General features: G+C 34.9%; 1 protein-coding gene across 1 annotated transcript; it reads left to right on the top strand.

Annotated features, from left to right (window-relative positions):
• Window positions 1-13,883: 13,883 nt before the first annotated feature.
• LOC121989661 (protein LEAD-SENSITIVE 1-like) lies at window positions 13,884-16,277 on the top strand. Its single transcript, XM_042543844.1, has 2 exons — window positions 13,884-14,035; window positions 15,402-16,277. Exons 1-2 carry the CDS (start codon window positions 13,942-13,944, stop codon window positions 16,118-16,120), a joined length of 813 nt encoding a protein of 270 aa, XP_042399778.1. The 5' UTR covers window positions 13,884-13,941; the 3' UTR covers window positions 16,121-16,277.
• Window positions 16,278-18,329: the final 2,052 nt, after the last annotated feature.

Here is an 18,329-nt window from a genome sequence, read left to right as displayed (position 1 = left end):
CGGATCTTGACAGATCACTCCAACACTAAAGTTGGAATTTACTTGGTATGAAACTAGCAAAGGAAGAAAAGAAAATACGAATGTTTGTTGTAGTCGAAGAGAGTGAGAAATAGTCCTTTTGCACTTACTTACCTCCTCTAGGATTTAAGTAGTTGTCAAAACAACATCTACATGTTAGACACTGCATTCTCCTTCACCATCCTTGTATGAGCCAGTGAGGGGACCAAATTCGATAGTCGTTAGTTGTCTCTTCATTCGTCAAACATCATATATTTGAAGTAGGGCAACCAATAGACCAGATCTAATAACCATAAAATCGTTTCTCCATTCACTTGGTAGTTAGTCCTGTCTGAAATCGAGAAAGATGACGCACTGGCTTGGTGGCTTCGATGTTAACTGTGAAAAAACTTTGAGCTAAAAGAATATGACATTGAGCAATCTTGCGTGCCAAAAAGGAATGTAAAGGAAAAAAAGGTCAGCAACCTGGTCAGGGAGGGATTCCCAGCTAGCACAAGCACTTCAACGTTCAAGTTAGGCAAGTGGTAAGGAGAAAATGAAATGTGATGAACACTAGAAATGAATAGTAAACTCCGAGTACACGGACTTCAATGCATTTCCAAAAAAAGAGTTGGTTATTTTGATATTTTCACAACTTTTCTAAAATTGACCCGTCATATCTGTTCTTAGCAAGGTAGAAGCTTCCGTCGTATATATTGCATAGAGAATATTCTCTTGATTCTCTAACAAAGGTTATAAAAAACGTCAAAAAGGAATATCAGGTCGTTGGGTTGATGGACCATTAATACACTTTGATGGATGGGATTGCGTCGGCTAAGGAATGTTGACCATCTTGAGACCTCAACCTCCCTGAGGACTCGACATCCACTTGGACAAGGAGTTCGGTCAAGTCATACGTCTAGTATATTCAATCAGATCGAGAGAACTCGGATTTTAATTGAATTGAAACGGTTCATGATTCCATCAAGCCAGGGGGAACTCAGTATCCCATCGGACAAATCTGATCGACTGAACTATTCGACTAAGCCATGCAACCATGGTAGGCCCTAAGTATTGACCTTTCCTTGACTTTGACCGTCATATCAACCAGCTTTCTTGAGTTCAACCCAACTTTGGGGACCCTATCTTATTTGCGGTATCAATAGTTATTGTCAGTGAACCAACATAGGGTGTGAGCCTGATCCGAGGATGAGGAAATTGTGGGATCATTATGTACGTGAAAGAGGGGTGAATCATATGATTTTTAGAAAAATTGTCCTTTTTGGTTTTTAAAAACGAGTACGTAGTAAAATATGATAAAGTAGAAACTGAAAAAATATAAGTACACGAGGAGTTACTTGGTTTGGAGCCTTCGGGGACTCCTATGCCTCAGACACTGTTCATCTGAGACTATTTTTCCTTCTTTCGTTCTGCAAAATGTGTTAGTTCAAAAATAAATTGTACCCTACAAAACGAGGTTAGGACAATAACAAAATAAGAGTTTATTAATTAGATCTTGTCTATCCAAGAACAGAATCTAGTCTAGGTTTCCAAAATAGACATAAATTAGACCTACGCCTAAAGTCCTAATTGGGACTCATCCTCACTAGAACACTCTCCTCCAATGAGTTACCTTATATACCACGTAAAATCGCTTGACTTCCTTATGGTCAAGTAGGTTTTCCCACCAGTTGTCAGGTCCGTAGACCCAACCGGACTTCGGTCAGCTATCAGATCCCGCGGATCCAGCTGAACTTTCCATCAAATATCAGATTACTTTTTGACCTATCCGAACTTCTACACTAGCTATCAAGTCCTACAGAGCTAGCTAGATTTCAGCCTAGTGTCAGACTCATCAAGTTCTACACACTTGGTAGAAATATTAGATCACAATAGGCCTAACTTTAATCCATTTGTCATTTATCAAAATTTAGGTTTGATCATTGGCGCCAACTGCATCAACAATCTCCTTATTTTTGATGCAATAATAACCTGTATTAAAGTTAGAAAAAAATATACAAACATATATAGAAAAAAATAATTTAAGAGAAATCTCTTGTTTTATTCTCTTGATCATTTTAGGGTTAAGTTTTTTAGATTTTTTTAGTTTTTCTTATATAAACCCTAACCCTCCCCTTTTGACATTAATAAAAAAAAATATGCAATTAAGCAAGAGAAAGCAAATGGAAGGGAGGATGTAGAAAAAAAAATTGGAAGTAAATCAATCAAGTAACCAAATCAAGCAATAAATGTTGTAAAGTTAAATAATTTTTTTTGCATAAAATTTCAGGTATATATCAGGAAGGATTTAGAAATTCAAAGATAACACTTGTTGAAAAGAAATTGAGAGAAAGATTTTTGCAAATTTTGAAAAGAGTTTCAAACTATTTTTTCAAAACATATAATTGAAAATTATAAAAGTATTTTCAAACTATGTTTCAAAGATAATTTGCGAAGTATTTTCAAGTATTTTTCAAGAACATTTTAAAAAGTAATAATGTTCAAAAATGCTTTTCAAAAAATTTATAAGTATTTTGTAAAGCATTTGTTAAAAAATTAAGCAAATTAGTTTTGGAAATATTTTTAAAATATTTTTTAAAATAAAGTTTAACAAAGTTAAAAATTGTAAAAAAAAAACATTTTACAAGGGCTTTTCAAAGCAGTAAGTTTTTGAATAAACTTGTCAAATATGTTCAAGGACTTTTTGCAAGTTATTTTTAAAACATAAAACTTTACACGAATTTTACAAAATATTTTTCAAAGTGTTTTCAAAGAAATTTTTCAAAGCAAATTTCATATCTGTCCCCTTAACATGATATTAAAAAATAATAATCATCTAAAAATTATTTTTAAATGTCTAATCTTTAGTTATTAATTAACTACCAGAAGATAGTAGTGTTCACTTAGTTAATCAAGTTAAATACATGTATCCAGCTAATTATCTACTAAGAAGGACTATTTAACTTGATCATTGTATTTTTATATTTTTCACCTAGACTTATATTGATGCACTGATATAAGCATTTGAAGTCCAACCAAAGTTCTATGCATCTCACGTCATTCTATGTTTTTAAATACATAAGGTAATCCAAGTGTGTTTGTGAGATGTTGGCTGTCTAAAAACTATAGAATCATAATTTCTAAGGGAAGTCCTAGGCTAAGTCCATAATAGTTTTGAAATACAAGAAAACTGAGATTTTGAGAAAACATAATTCATGAGTTTTCCTAAAACTTAAAATTTATTTAAGGAAAAACACATCCTATCCTTTAATTAGATTTTCAAAAAGAATTTACTAGATTATTAAACTAAGGTAAATAATAAGTAACTACCAGATATATAAATTGAACAAGTCAAGTAGATAAGCCATGTTAAGTAAATAATATAAACAAGTGCACTGAATAAAGTCTAATCATCATCAGTAGGTGGAGGTGGGGACTGATCAGTCACACGTAAGGCCTGAAGTATGGCCTGCATTTGCTGGTCTAACTGTCTAAATCCAGTGGTCATCTCGTCACGAAGAGAGGTGAATTCCTCTGAGATTGACTATTGGATCCAGACAAATGACTCCTCTAATCTAGTGAGACACTCATCTATAGAGAGTGAGGTGGAAGGTTGGGACAGATGTGGAGACGATACAAATTAGGAATGACAACGGGTCAAGTTTGAGTCAAGTTTGGCTAATCCCAAACTTGGTCCGCCAGAAAAAAAATGAACCTAAACTGGAACCCGCCCCGCCCCGACCCCACTCAAAAACTCGACGGGTTTGAGGCAGATTGGACCCTCCAACTCGCTATATATATATAAGATTATTATTATTATTATTATTATTATTATTATTATTATTATTATTATTATTATTATTATTATTATTATTATTATTATACGGGGCGGGTTCATTGAAACTCATAGCCCACTCCGAACCCACTTCTAAACCCGGTCAACGAGCTTAAACCCATCCCATGACCCATTGGGGCGGGTTTAATATGGGATCGGATTTAAACCCGGTCCATTGCCATCCCTAGATGCAAATATGCCATCAAATGTAAACTTTGGCATCTCTTCCGCTAGTCCTCGACTAGCTCAACTGCCTCAACGACCCCCGCGAGTGCCACTAGTTGGGGATGGATACCTCCTCTCTAGACTAAACCTCTTGAGCAGTGACCTCTATATGTGCTAGAGCTAACTGACGCTATCCAAAACTATCGTACTCACCCAGAGGAGGGAGTACAGCCTGGGTAACATCAATCCTTATAGCTGAAAAGATAACGGTCAATACATGGCAATAGGGCATGTGGATGTGTCCCCTAGTGATCATACTAGATGTGTGGATGACATTATGAAAGATGTGTAATGTAATACTAATGTCTAATCACTGGCACAGTGTGTAAAGAAAAAAAATGAATGAGATGGTTCCATCCATAGTTTGTAGAATCGCGATCCTACGCAGGATCGATTTAGGGTCAGGATCGGATCGGTCAGGATCGGATCGTAGAATCGTACGATCCTACCAAAAACCCTTAAAATTTTATCATACATGATTAATAATTAGAAAAAATACCTTAAAAACTCATTTACATATAAATAAATAACTAATTTTGTATATATATGCAATTATTTACACTCAACACATCAAATTACATTACTACATGTACAAATTTAAATTAACTTGTAATTCAACTACCATTCTCGCATAGTAATAATATTTATATTTTCATATCATAAAATGAAAGAATATAAAATATCTATTAACACAATAATAATAACACATACAATGTCAAAAATATTTCCTTGATTTATAAGATAATTCAATTTAAATGTCAACAAAGCATCTAACGTATATAACAGAAGCTATTGAATCCTTTGATTCAAATATGAATGCCGGAAATAATCTTCTAAAGACTGGTTGATGTCACACAATACTAGACAATAGGCATCCAAAAACTTATTATTTTGAGAAAAATAAATGACAGAATATTATTGATAAAAAACTAACTCAAAAATAATTAAACATATATTTAAATAATTTAAAACTCTAATAAGATGAAAAAAAGATAATGGTTAAGGATAAACTTTGAAATTTATTAAAGATCTCTGAACGAGCTTTAATTTGATATATTATAAGTCCCGTGGTTCAATCCGAGTCAAAAGTTATGACCTCTCAAAGTTTCCATCGATCCTGCTCCGATTCTGCTCCGATCCTGCTCCGATTCTACCGATTCTGCTGCGATCCTACCGATCCTGCTGCGATCCTACTGAAAAATGATTCTGCACGATCCTGGATCGATTTTGGGTTTCCGATCCTACGATCCGGATCGCGATTTTACAAACTATGGTCCCATCATCTCGGGATGAGAATAGCAAAATGTAAGTGGTGAGGACTCGATATAATGTATAGTCTTGTACCCTAATAGAGAGACATCTAAAGTTGGTCACTGTGGGTACTCTATCCTCTCCAAAAAAAAATGCATATGGATAATATCCAATGTAATATAGGAGTAGAACTCGCCAAATGGTAAGTCCCTACTAGGGTAGTACAAAAATGAGCAGACTGACTGACGTATACCTAAGCAGTTGAATATAACAGCAGGGAAAAAATTAATATCCCTACTAGCTACTTTGGAGGAGTAGTTTAGGTTATCTACCTTAACTATATTATTGTAAAATTGGGCACATAAATCTAGATTCATTGCCTGGTTACAATAAACTAGATGGCCTAAGTTATAATAATCTATTACCTTTGTTATGTTTGAACAATAATGGGTAAAAAAGACCCTATTCAGATATCTGGTCTTAAGGGGTACATATGTATGCTCTAAAAAAATGCAACCTAAGTTGCTTAGTGGGAAACCTAACATCTATAGATGGAGTAGTAATGGGCGGTTTAACGACCTATATTTTCCTAAATAATTAACGGATTTACACAAATCTAAGCACATACAATAAATAAATAGAAACTACATTGTAAGGTTAGGTTTAGAGGGTACCTAGGAGGCATTTTTGTAGTTTAGGAGGTGAAAAGAGAAGAAATGAGGCGAAGAAGTTAGCTGAGGCACCTTCCCAAAGTTATTTTGCGAACAGAGAACGTCTTTGTTCACTGTTAGAATAGAGATTGGAGGCATCTTCAATGCGTTATGGAGGGCTCCTTCAATGTCGATGAAGACACATTCAAGAGTTTTAGCGGGAGATTTGCCGCCTTAATACGGGGTGCCTCCGACTCAATTGGAAGCATCTTTGGTTTATTTTTGGGAGTTAAGTATGATTCATTTTAATTAAGTTGTATTAATTTTGATTTGTTAAATGAACATAGAGTTAAATTAATTTTAATTTCAATTTTAAGTTTAAGTTTATTTTTAATTTTAATTCTTGATCAAGTTAGGTTTAGGTTAGATTTGAATTCTATTGATCTAATCATCACGCCCAGTCTAAGTTTTCAGATAAAAGTATCCTATTATTTTGTGAGATGAGTTAAGTTAATTTTTAGGAGTTGGTTTAACTTGTATTAGATTCAAGTTTAGCTTTGGATCCATCAAGCGAGCATTCTTTGAATAAATTTTTAGGTTGTGGTGGGTCACATGGATATCATTAGAGTAACCACGTGCTTTGAGATTTTTCAAATAATTCTGTCCAAAGAACTTAATATAAAACTCTAGTTTAACCAATTTAGATTGGTAAAGGGTAGTTTTAGTTAGTTTCACTAAGTCAAATGCACCAAGTCGAACACATATGATTTTTCCCAGACATGCAAAGACAAAACTTCTCTAATCTACTATCATCCTAAACTTCTCTAGTACTATTTGCCAAGTTAAATTAGTCTCTAATCTATCTAGTCCTAATTACCCTTACTGGGTAAAATTCATATTCTTGAGGTGCCAACTAATTTGGAGTCTCCCCCTAAATTATAAAATTTTGAGTTGGATTTGTGTCGATTTGATTTACAGTTATAGTATACTTGATTATAGTTTTATTTGTGAGTTTTACCTTTTTGTATTAACTTGAACTGGTAACCCAAGTTTGGTTTAGCTAATTTGAATTTGTATTTTGGATTTAGTTTATGAGATTTATTTAAGACATTTTCTCATTTTGTTCTTATATAATGTATTTCATTTTTAGGTACCTAGTATTGATTTTGTCCTACTTGCTTGGTTAGACAAGATTTTGGAATCTAAACTTTTATTTGGTGTTTGTTCGGATTAAAGAATGAGGTAAATATTCAAGTCTGGATTTGTTATAGATAGCTCTTTGTGATCCAAGTATAAGATCTTGGTTTTTGAATCTTGTTGTAAATTTTTCAAGTAAGCTTTTAAGGTTTACAACTTCAGATTTTAAGGTTGACTTTTCTTCCTCAAGTTCAAGTTTAGCAACTTGAGTTCAATTTTCAGATTGACTTGGTTCAGTTGTTAGGTTTAATTTAAGTTTTTCCTTGAGTTCTATATTTTCTTTACTAAGTTCATTTATTTGGTTTTCAGAAGCAGATAACATTTTATGCAAGCATGAAATAATTTTAAAGAATTTTTTACTTCAAAGAGATTGTACCTCATTGGAACCTTCGGAAATGAGTACAGACTCGTGTCTTGACTTGTATTATGACTCGTTGTCTTGTTCCGACTCACTTTCTAATTCTGTTCCGGTTGCCATCAGTGCACAATAGTTGTGTTGCTTCGATTCGTTGTTGTCTGATTCTTCAAATGATAACTCGTCCCAAGTAGCTCTGAGTCCCTTCTTTTTCTTGAAGTCCTTGAGTTTATCTTCCTTAATGTTTAGACACTCGTGTTTGTAGTGGCCCTTTTTGTTTCATCCAAAGCAGGTGATGCTTGACTTGCTGATATTAGACTTGATCATCTTTTAAAGGTCCTTTGTGTTGAAGTCCTTCTTCTTCTTGGTGACCATTCTCCTTACCATGTTCACCAATTGCTTTTTTGCATCTGATTCTGAGTCAAATTTAGATTCTACCTTTTGCTTGGTCATGTTCTTTGTCTTCTTTGTAGAATCTACAAGGAAAGCTACATCTTTTTCAGTCTTTTGGGAGTTAGTCTATTCATGCAGCTCTAGCTCATAGAATAATTCATCAAATTTAATTTATTTAAATTTCTCAAAATTTTATAGGCATCTACTACAGATGCCCATTATGCGTTTCGAGGAAAAGAGTTCAAGGCATACCTTATCACATTCCTATTCTCCAATTGGTTGCCGATTAGGTGGAGCCCAATTAGAATGTCCTTGATTCTTGTATTAGAGTGTATACTGAAAGCCTAAGCTTTTGTAAACATTTATTTTGAATAAAGAATCACATTTGGACAAATTATCTACATTTGTTTGTAGTTGTTCAATTAATTTATATTGTAGATAACATAGTATGTGGTGTCACATACAGAAGATAATGTTATCAGTACCTTATAAATTATAAACAGTAGCTCACGACCAAAATGGAAAGGAACAAACCATTGGAAGGTCGTAGTGTAATTAGGTATTAGTTTATCTTAACTATATAATTACACTAGTACACTTAGAATGTATTGAGTAGAACCATCAGAGGTCGTTTCTTTTATATACTGACTTTATAAAGGAATAAGACCTCAATTATTATGGAAGTGTGTGCTCTTAATCCTAATATAATAACAAGCACGTATATTTGATATTTATTTATTTAATTTATCAATGAGTGAGATTTAGTTCGATAAATCAATAAGCTCGATAAGTTGGGAAATGATATCACTTATAGTGTGTGTTGTTGATTATAGAAGGAAACTGTGTCCTAGTGATCTAGGTTGATAATGTTCCTAAGAGGAGCTCATAAGGATTGTCATGTTAAACCATGTGGACTTAGTCCGACATGACAATAATGTTGAGTGGTACTACTCTTGGATTAAGATATTAATTAAATGAGTTGTCAGTAACTCACTTAATTAGTGGACATTCGACATCTTAAACATAGGGAGATTAACACACTCATAATAAGAAGGAGCCCAAAATGTAATTTGGGATTGGTGCGGTAGTTCAATAATAGTTCTCTAGTGGAATAAATTATTATTGATAAAATTAAGTTGTGTGTTCGGGGCGAACGCGGGATGCTTAATTTTATCGGGAGACCAAAACCAATTCCTCCTCTCGGTCCCTATCGTAGCTTCTTATTTATAGAGTACTATACCCACCTATACCCACCTTCATACCCATGTTATAGGGGTCGGCCAAGCTAGCTTGGGGACCAAGCTAGGGCCGGCCAAGCCTTGGTTTAATTTTAATGGTCGGCCACCTAGACTTTAATTAAAATTAAAATTAAAATAATCCTAGCTTGAACCCAAGTCTAGGTGGCCGGCCATTAAAAATACAAAAGAAATTTTAATTTTAAATTTTTTTTTATGTGGAATACATGATTTAAAAGAGAGTTTAAAAATTAAAATATTTCCTTTTATAAGATTCTACAAAAGATTAAGAGAATAGTTAAATCTCTTTCCTTATTTGTAGATTAAAAGGTTGATTTTAATTTTGGTAAAAACTTTATTTATTTATCATCCACATGTTGAAAAGTTAAATTTTTAAATTATAGAAATTTCCTTTTATAGCATCAATCATGAAGGGATTATTAAAGAGAAATTTTATTTTAAAATTTCTCCGGAAGCAAATTAGGAAGCTTTAATTTTTCTAGCGAAAAATTTCCTTATTTGCTTATTTGATGTGGCCGGCCATATACACTAAGAAAAGGATTTTAATTTTAATTAATTAAAATTTTCCTTTTCAATGGCAATAGAGTTAAGGAAGTTTTTATTAAATTTTCTTTATTTACCAAGGCTAAAGGATTATAAAAGAGGGGGTTTTAGGTGCCTTCAAGGTGAACAACCTCTATTATTTTTCTCCCTCTTTTCTTCCTTGGTGTGGCCGGCCCCTTCAAGTTCTCTCCTCTCCTTGGTGTGGCCGGACCTCTCATCCTCCTTGGAGATCAAGTGGTGGCCGGATTTTAGCTTGGAGAAGAAGGAGAGAAAGCTTACATCCCTTGGAGCTTGGTTGGTGGAAAAGATCTTCATCCTTTGGAAGTTTTGTGCTTGGCCGAAACTTGAAGGAAGGAGAAGAAGGTGCTAGGTGGTCCTCGTCTCGGAAGATCGTTGCCCACACAAGTCCGAGATTAGAAGAGGAATACGGTAGAAGATCAAGAGGTCATTATCTACTAAGTAAGGTATAACTAATATTGTTTTCCGCATCATGTTAGTTTTATGTCCATGTAAAAATACCAAATACAAGAGGCATACGATTCTAGTTTTTCGAATTAGTTTTCGAAATTGTGTTCTTTTATTTTTTTCTTTTCCTTGTGATTTGATTGTTCTTAGAGGTTAACCTAGGGTTACTATGGGAAGGTTAAATATTTAATTTCCTTAAAAGGCTTTGTCTAGTCGGTGGTGGTTGCTCCCATATCCAAGAAGGTCATGTGCCTCGCCATGTAGTACTGGAAGCCGATTTTGGAAATAGATATTTAATTGTCTTCGTGACCTAGGTGATTTGGATCGAACGTGTTAAGTTCCGCAGGAGGTCCAAGTCTAAACCTAAAAGAACAAATAAATTAAAATTAGGATCAAACGTGTTAAGTTCCGGAGGCGATCCAAGTTTAATTTAAAAGAACACATGGTAGCTAGGAAAAGGTTCAGACATTTGTACAAAATTTTTGTACAGTGGAACCGTTAGATTTTCCGAGTAGCAACCAACATCTTGTATATAGTTGAGTTGTTGTTTCTTCGTCCTGTATTTTAATATTAAACAAAATATTAAAAAGTAGATCTCTTTTGGTTACCTTTGCATCATTTGTGCCTTTGTGCAGCTCGATCAGCTTGTCCCAAAGTTTATATGCATTCTTGAATGGTCCAACTTGGTTGAGTTCTTTCCTCGTCAGTCCACATTGAAGAGTGTTTACTACCTTGTTGTCAATTTAAGTTTTTTTCTTCATTTCTGTGTTCCAATTCTCCGAGTTGAAAGGTATTTTAATTTCTTCATCGATTGACTCCTTGTACCCTTATAGAATAGAGAACTATTGGTCGATGTCGATTTTTAGATAGAGCTCCATCCTCTTCTTCCAGTAGGAGAAGTCGTCTCTGTTGTATAGCGGTGGATGAGAAGTGTTGTAGCCCTCGTTTTGTGCCATTAAAAAAGATTCTTGCATAAACAAAAAAATAGAAAGAAGTATCAAGACTTGGTCTTGATTAATAGTATGGGAGAAATAAAGAAAATAAAGCTCAAGTGATGTTACATCAATTTCAAGCAAAAACCTAAGTAAAAGAAAATTTATCTAGAAAGGGAATCGTACCAATTCAGATATAATAAAAAATCTCAAAATGGAGAATGAATAAGAAAAAGCATCTGCTTGATTGGTGGTTTCACCAATTCAAAGCGATCTGGCTTTGATACCACTTATAGGATCGTTATGCAAGTGAGAGGAGGGTGAATCACGCGGTTTTAAAATACTTATCCTTTTTGGTTTTTTAAAAATGAGTACACAGCGTAATATGATAAAGCAGAAATAAAAAAAGCATAAGTATACGAGGAGTTACTTGGTTCGGAGCCTTCGGCGACTCTTACTCCAAGGCCCATAATCCCTCTGGTCGTATCGACGGACAATCCACTAAAAATCTTCTTCCGGAACTACTAGAAGAGGGAATCGAGTACAATAGTAAAACAAGGACAAGTGTAACAATCTATACTTTCCTTTGTGCAGTAATTAAGCACTTTAATTAAAACTTTCGTTACCCAACATTTTGAAGGAAATTGGATCGAGCTCGGTGTTAGACAGCTTCTCAGCAGTAATCGAGCGTAGCAATGTTGCAACACAGCAAGGGGTGAAGTCAAAGCAGACGGAAGCTCGAAAGTTCACTTGTAGGAGTTGTGTATGAGTTATTGCCGAAACTGCTCTTTTATTGACCAGTGAGGACACCTCCAATAGCAATTCTGATCTTGAAGACTTCAGTGATGATAAACTCCACTAACTGTGGCTTCTATTTGCGCGAGCGCGCTTCCAAGCATTCGAAGGCGTCTCCAGGGCACCTCCATGCCACGAAGCCTTATCCGCAGACTTATCTTCTTGAGGGCACCTCCGGCTAGTCCAAGGTGCCTTCAAGCTACGATCTGAGGTGCTTCAGAGCACCTTAGAGACGCCTTGGACACTGTTCATCCAAGGATATTTTTTCTCCTTTCATCCTATAAAATGTGTTAGTCTAAAAATAATGTATACCATGCAAAACGAGGTTAGGACAATAATAAAATAAGTGTTTATTTGTTAGATCATGTCTCTCCAAGACCACAATCTAGTCAAAGTCTCGGTCTAGGTTTCTAAAATGGATCTAAATTGGACTTACATGTAAAGTCCCTAATTAGGACTCGTCCTCATTGGAACATTCTCTTTTAGTGACTTCCTTACTTATCACGCAGAATCGCTTGACTTCCTTATAGTCCACCAGATCTTCCTGCCAGTTATCAGGTCCGCAGACCCAACTAGACTTCGGCTAGCTATTAGGTCCCGCGGACCCAGTCGGACTTTCCGTCAGATATCGGGTCACTCCTTGGCCTATCTGGACTTCTACCGGCTATCAAGTCCTTCATATCTAGATGAATTTCAGTTTAGTGTCAGATCCGTCATGTCCTACACATTTGGTGGAAATGTTATATCACAATAGACCTAACTTTAATCCATTTGTCATTCATCAAAACTTAGGTTTGATCATTCGCCCCAACTGCACCAACAAAAATGAGGTTGATGTTGAGTGGCCTTGAAAATAGATGAAGTCATCAACTGAGGTTGAGACAAGGAGGATGTCGGGATTGAGGCTGAGTTCTAGACGGAGTCGGTGGCTAGGACCAAGTTCGGGATGGTGTCAGCATTCGAGGCCAAATTCAAGATAGTGTTGACGGCTAAGGCTGCGAGAAGATGTCGGTGATGGGGACCGAGCTAGATGTGATGTCGATATCTAATATTGAGGTGTGGAGGATGTCGATGACTGAGACCAAGAGATATGTCAGGATCTGAGGCATAATGTTGCAATTGAGATTGAGACATGAAGGATGCTAGTGACTGAGACTGAGGAATGATGTTGGGATTTGAGGTCGAGCTATGAGGGATGTCGACGATCGAAGCCGAGGGAGGATGTTTGGATCTGAGATAATATGCTGGCGATTAAGACTGAGACATAAAGGATATTAGGATCCGAGACCGAGACAAAGAGAATGTTAGTATATTCTTTGGAATGAATATGTTGAGTAGATTTGATCTCATCTAAGTTGAGTCTCATCTGAGTTGAGTCTGATTCTTTTAAGTGAAGTTTGATCCACCTTAATTTTAATTAACAGCTATACAAAACGCATAGGACTTCAGTGTTCTGCCACATCAGTATCAAACATATTTGTTGTTTGCCCCAAACAAAAATGAGATACTCGAACCAATGAATGTCAATTCAACTCTATTTGCCTAGTCTTTTTTAGGTGAATTTTCTTTTTAAAAAAAAGTGTGAAAATGATATGCCTGCGCTCCATAAAGCTGGAGGAGAAACCTGCTCCATGAGTTGGAAGAAAAAAAATGACGGTAAGTATGAGACAATGACGGCAGATCCGGAAGGACATTTGCCCTGCACCTACTCTCAACGTCAAAATTAATAATTAACCTTCCTAAACTGTTTACAGATTTAACCTTATTCTCAATCAACGGTTACAAATTATTATTTTAAAAAAAAATAATTAAAATTTCGCGATTTTATCTTTAATCATTATTTAATTCTAATTTTTTTTAATGCAATTGCGTTTTTGCCCAGTGAAAAAGCCTCGAGGACTCCGCTACGTGACGAAGCGCTTTGTGACGTCTGATCGATCTTCAACGGCTCGTGATCCGATGCTTTGGGTCGGGTATTAAAAAATGAAGAGTTGAAGACCGGGGAAGACCTGAGAGAGAGTGGGTAGAAGAAGAAGGCGAAGCGAAGATGGGTCTGCTGTCGAACAAGGTGGAGAGGGCGGAGATTAAGGCAGGCGATCACATTTACACCTGGAGAGCGGTCTACGCTTACGCCCATCACGGTACTCCTCCAATCTCCTTCCCGTTCTTCGCAATTGTTTTGGGTTGTGCTCTCCGTTAATCTCCGTCGACGATTCTTTCGTTTCCGTTTGTCTGCGGCTCAATTTGGGTTTTTTTTTTCATCTGGAATTTTGATCCGTCATGGTTTGCTTGGGATCTCCCAATCCATGCTTGATTTTCAGCGATCTTTTTGGATTAGAGATTCAATGCCGACCCATATTTTATCAGCATTTTCTGGGGAAAACTAGAGAATTGTTATGGAATCCCACAAATTAGCCCCAATTGTACTGTGGTCTCTTCATCGTCTTTGTTTTATTAAATTTAATTTATCAGGCCATGCATTGGAATCGTTGACTTGGAATAAGCAAAATTCCTGTTCCAGTAATCAATCTTTTAATTTTCTGACAATATATGTGAAGTAGATTACCTGCTTCCAACTGTCTTGCTGATGCTTCGACTTTTAAATTGATTAGATAGTTGTGTCTTAGAAGATTTTAATTGGAACATCATGATGTTTCTTTGTTCTTACAGCCTTGCTATTTGGTTAACTACCCAAGTACCGTATGCAAGTTTGGACTCTTCCACATTTAGTTCAGATTCTATATGCAAATCAGTGCGTAGATAAAAAGTACCTTCTCTGGTTGCGTCATATACAGTCTACCTTAAAGTTGTACTTGTGCATTATTTGTCAGAACATCTACCTTTTGTTATTGGTTACTGTCTTTGGTTATACATGATTTCCTCTATGGTATTTACTAAGATTCTTTTTCTGTCAATCCATTTTCCTTTGGAAAACTAGTTTTCTGTAACTCTTCTTCCAGATCCTGTCTTTTTTAATTTGCATTAGCATAATCTTTTACTTTTTATTCCTTCAGTCTTACACTTCAAGCATGTTCGTGTGCATACACTTCATAGATTAGTCGATATCGAGCAATGTATAGAGCTGTTAATGGAAGTAATCAAGGAGGCTAGTCTAGTCATAATCACAGGACAAATGGTTTTCTTTTGGGGCCATCTTTGTTGGGGGAAGCATTTTTTGCTTTTCCCATGTGATGTTCTTTTCGAGCTGTCCTGGTTTCTGCTTCTATGATTACTCCTTTTACTAAGATTCCTTCATGGTAAACAGCTTCTTTTGCTGCTTATGATAGTGTTTTTTTTTCACCATATCGATGGAAACAGATCTAATTGAATTACATGTTTAATTCCTGATTGTTCATCTATCAGTGGCACCAGTATAAATCTTGGTTTGTATGTAAACACATTACACATGTTTGCTGATTGTTTGAATTTTTCATGTAGAACATTCATCAGGACACCTACTACTAATCATAGATGGGTCGATAAACTAGTTGAGTGCAATATCTGCAGGTATTTATGTTGGAGGAAACAAAGTGGTTCATTTTACCCGCAAAAAGGACACTTCGAAAGCTGTTGATTCATCCGGCCCCTCAATCATTTCTTCTAGTTCAAGTTCAAGAGTTCCTGAGGTATGCCCGACTTTTCCGGATTGTGGATTCCACCAACCCAATAGCGAGGTCATCCTCTCTTGCTTGGATTGCTTCCTTGGCAATGGCTCCCTCTATTCCTTCGAATATGGAGTCCCGGCCTCGGTTTTTCTTGCCAAAGTCCGGGGTGGCACATGCACCACCGCAGCATCTGATTCCCCGGACACCGTGATCAACCGAGCCATGTACCTGCTTCAGAATGGTTTCGGTAATTATGATGTCTTCGATCACAACTGCGAAGATTTTGCTCTCTACTGCAAGACTGGCCTTCTATCCGTTGAAGAGCTTGGCATTGGGGCAAGTGGACAAGCATCATCCTTATTTGGTGTTCCTTTGGCAGCCTTGCTCTCTACCCCGTTCAAGCTGTTGGCAGCCGGGCCTGTGGGGATGGCCACCGTCACTGCCGGCATGTATTGTGCAAACAGATACATCACTGACATTGGGGTCAGAAAGGATGTCGTGAAGGTTTCGGTTGAAGACTTGGCTTCAATCATCGGTTTCTGGCGTTCGGAGGGAACAATTACAGATCAGTCTTCTAATGCCACCATGAATGTAGCATCTATCCAAGAAGAAGCAAGGTGAGGATCGACTACAGTTAGCATCCCTCCTGGCATAGTTCAAGTTCTATTGTTTGCTTATTAGAGATTTGAAATTATCGGATAAATTCGAACCAACTTATGTAGATTGGAGTCATGGATTAGGAAAATGCGATGTCAATAAATTCAAGTCTTTAAATTTCTAGTGCGATTAATGATTCTGTATAATTTTTATGATGAGTTAGAAATTACATCTGCAAAGTGCACGATGCTCCACCTATTTGAAATTATCAGATAAATTCGGACCAACTTTAGCTACGACGTATTTACAGGAATTTTTCCTCCAAATAAGAAGCGTAATCAAAGGATACTAGGCTTCAGGGCTGGTCGCAGCATGCGCTTCCCGATTTACTCTGGTGGTCGGTGGGAAACTTCTGTGGAGCCGGGCCGATCACTCCAGGGATAATCAATAAGGCTAACAGAGATTATCATTTTTTATTTCTTTATTTTATTTTTGTAAAAAGTTATTTTCGAAACTCAAATTCATGACTTTTAAATTATATAGTACTGATTTTATTATTACAACAAGGCTCCCTCCAAGGCCAAGCTTGAGGCATGTCATCGGGCGCGACGCCCTAGAGCTCTAGATTTTTAGGGATCCCTAAATTTGACATGCATATACAATATATATTATATATAATTAAATTATTTTAATAAAAATTTAAAAAATATATTTTATTAGATTATTTTAATAAAGATCTAAAATATATATATATATATATATTGTTGGATTGTTTTATAAAAGACTATTTTATTAAAGATTCAGAAAAATATATATATTATTAGATTGTTTTAATAAAGGTTAAAAAATTATTTTTCATTCAAAAATCTAAAAAAAAGGAATGTAAACGATTTAGAGTAAAGTTTGAATCATAAAAGTTAATTTCCTCCCTTTTTTCTTTTAAATTTTTTCTAATTAAATAAAAAAGTCTATTCTCCAATTGAAATTTTAGTTTGATCAATATATAAACGTACAACGTAAGTTATGTATTATTGTTAATATTCAATATTAATTTTTATATTGTATTAGAGTATAATATTTTATGATTTTTCTTGCATATTTGAAAGAGTTAAAATAAAGCATCCCAATTTCAATCATTATAAAATAGATTATATTGATTGCTTCAAGAACATACCAAGCTTTATTGCTCTTTCATTATTATTTTCACTGTTTGTATTTGTTTCATTGTTAGCTTTGTTGCTAGTTTTGTGTATTTTATTTTTACATTTGAAATTTATTGTACAAATATGTTTCCAAAGAAATATCAATCTGGGAGTTAGAAAAAAAAGAGTGGAACAAATTATTAAAACTCGCAAAGGTGTTCATTAAGTTTTTTAAAGGTGACTCTTTAATTGAAGATTTAGTTGATGAATTACAAGAAGAAAATCAAGAAGAACTAAATGATCATACAACAAATGAGCAACAATTAAGTAATCAAGAAGAACTAAATAATCATACAATTAATGAGTCAAAAGAATTGAGAAAAAACGATGATCATAATTATGCAACGAATGAGCACGAAGAATTGAGATAAAATAATGATAATAATTTGAATGCAAATGACTTGACAATTTTATACATCGAAAATTATGTATTAAAAAAGTTTGATTTCTCAAAATGCTAATGATCTAGATTTTTTCAATGATTATTTTATACTTGTTCTTTTTTTTATTTCGTAGGTATTTTACTTTTTGGAGAAACTTGGGAAACGTATTTTACATTGTGTTAGAATCTTGAGAAATATATTTTATACGGAGTTTATCACATTTTAAATAAAATATATTAATTTTTAAATTTTCTATTAAACTCTATTCAAATTGTACGTTAGTAAAAATATATTTATATAGAAATTCCTTTTCTCTTTTCGCCAAGACTCCTAAAAGTCAGATTCGGCCCTAACTCACTCAAAAATTACACCAGCAAATGAATGAAATTTTTGCTTAATTAATAACCTTTATTAAATCATGATCAGTTTTTAATTAAATATTTTAATTCCATGTTTAAGTTTTCATTAAAATAATTTAATTCCACTAACTACTCTAAACTGATTTATGATTTTTAAATAAATATAAAATATGAATGAAAAAATAATGATCTTACGATTTCTCCTCGTTGATTATTAATATAAATTTTACGTTTCAAAATTAATTTATGAATGATAAATTTTGTTCAGCTTTCTGAAGATATTAGATAA

This window comes from Zingiber officinale, chromosome 6B (assembly GCF_018446385.1).
Source record: "Zingiber officinale cultivar Zhangliang chromosome 6B, Zo_v1.1, whole genome shotgun sequence".
Taxonomy (NCBI): Eukaryota; Viridiplantae; Streptophyta; class Magnoliopsida; order Zingiberales; family Zingiberaceae; genus Zingiber; species Zingiber officinale.
The sequence above is the reverse complement of the archived record's forward strand: the minus strand, read 5'-3'. Positions and strand labels throughout refer to the sequence as shown.

Coding starts and splice junctions, on each gene's coding strand:
- LOC121989661 (XM_042543844.1), top strand. CDS start 13,942: ATGGGTCTGCTGTCGAACAAGGTGGAGAGGGCGGAGATTAAGGCAGGC. Junction 14,036..15,401: donor CTACGCTTACGCCCATCACG/GTACTCCTCCAA, acceptor CAATATCTGCAG/GTATTTATGTTGGAGGAAAC.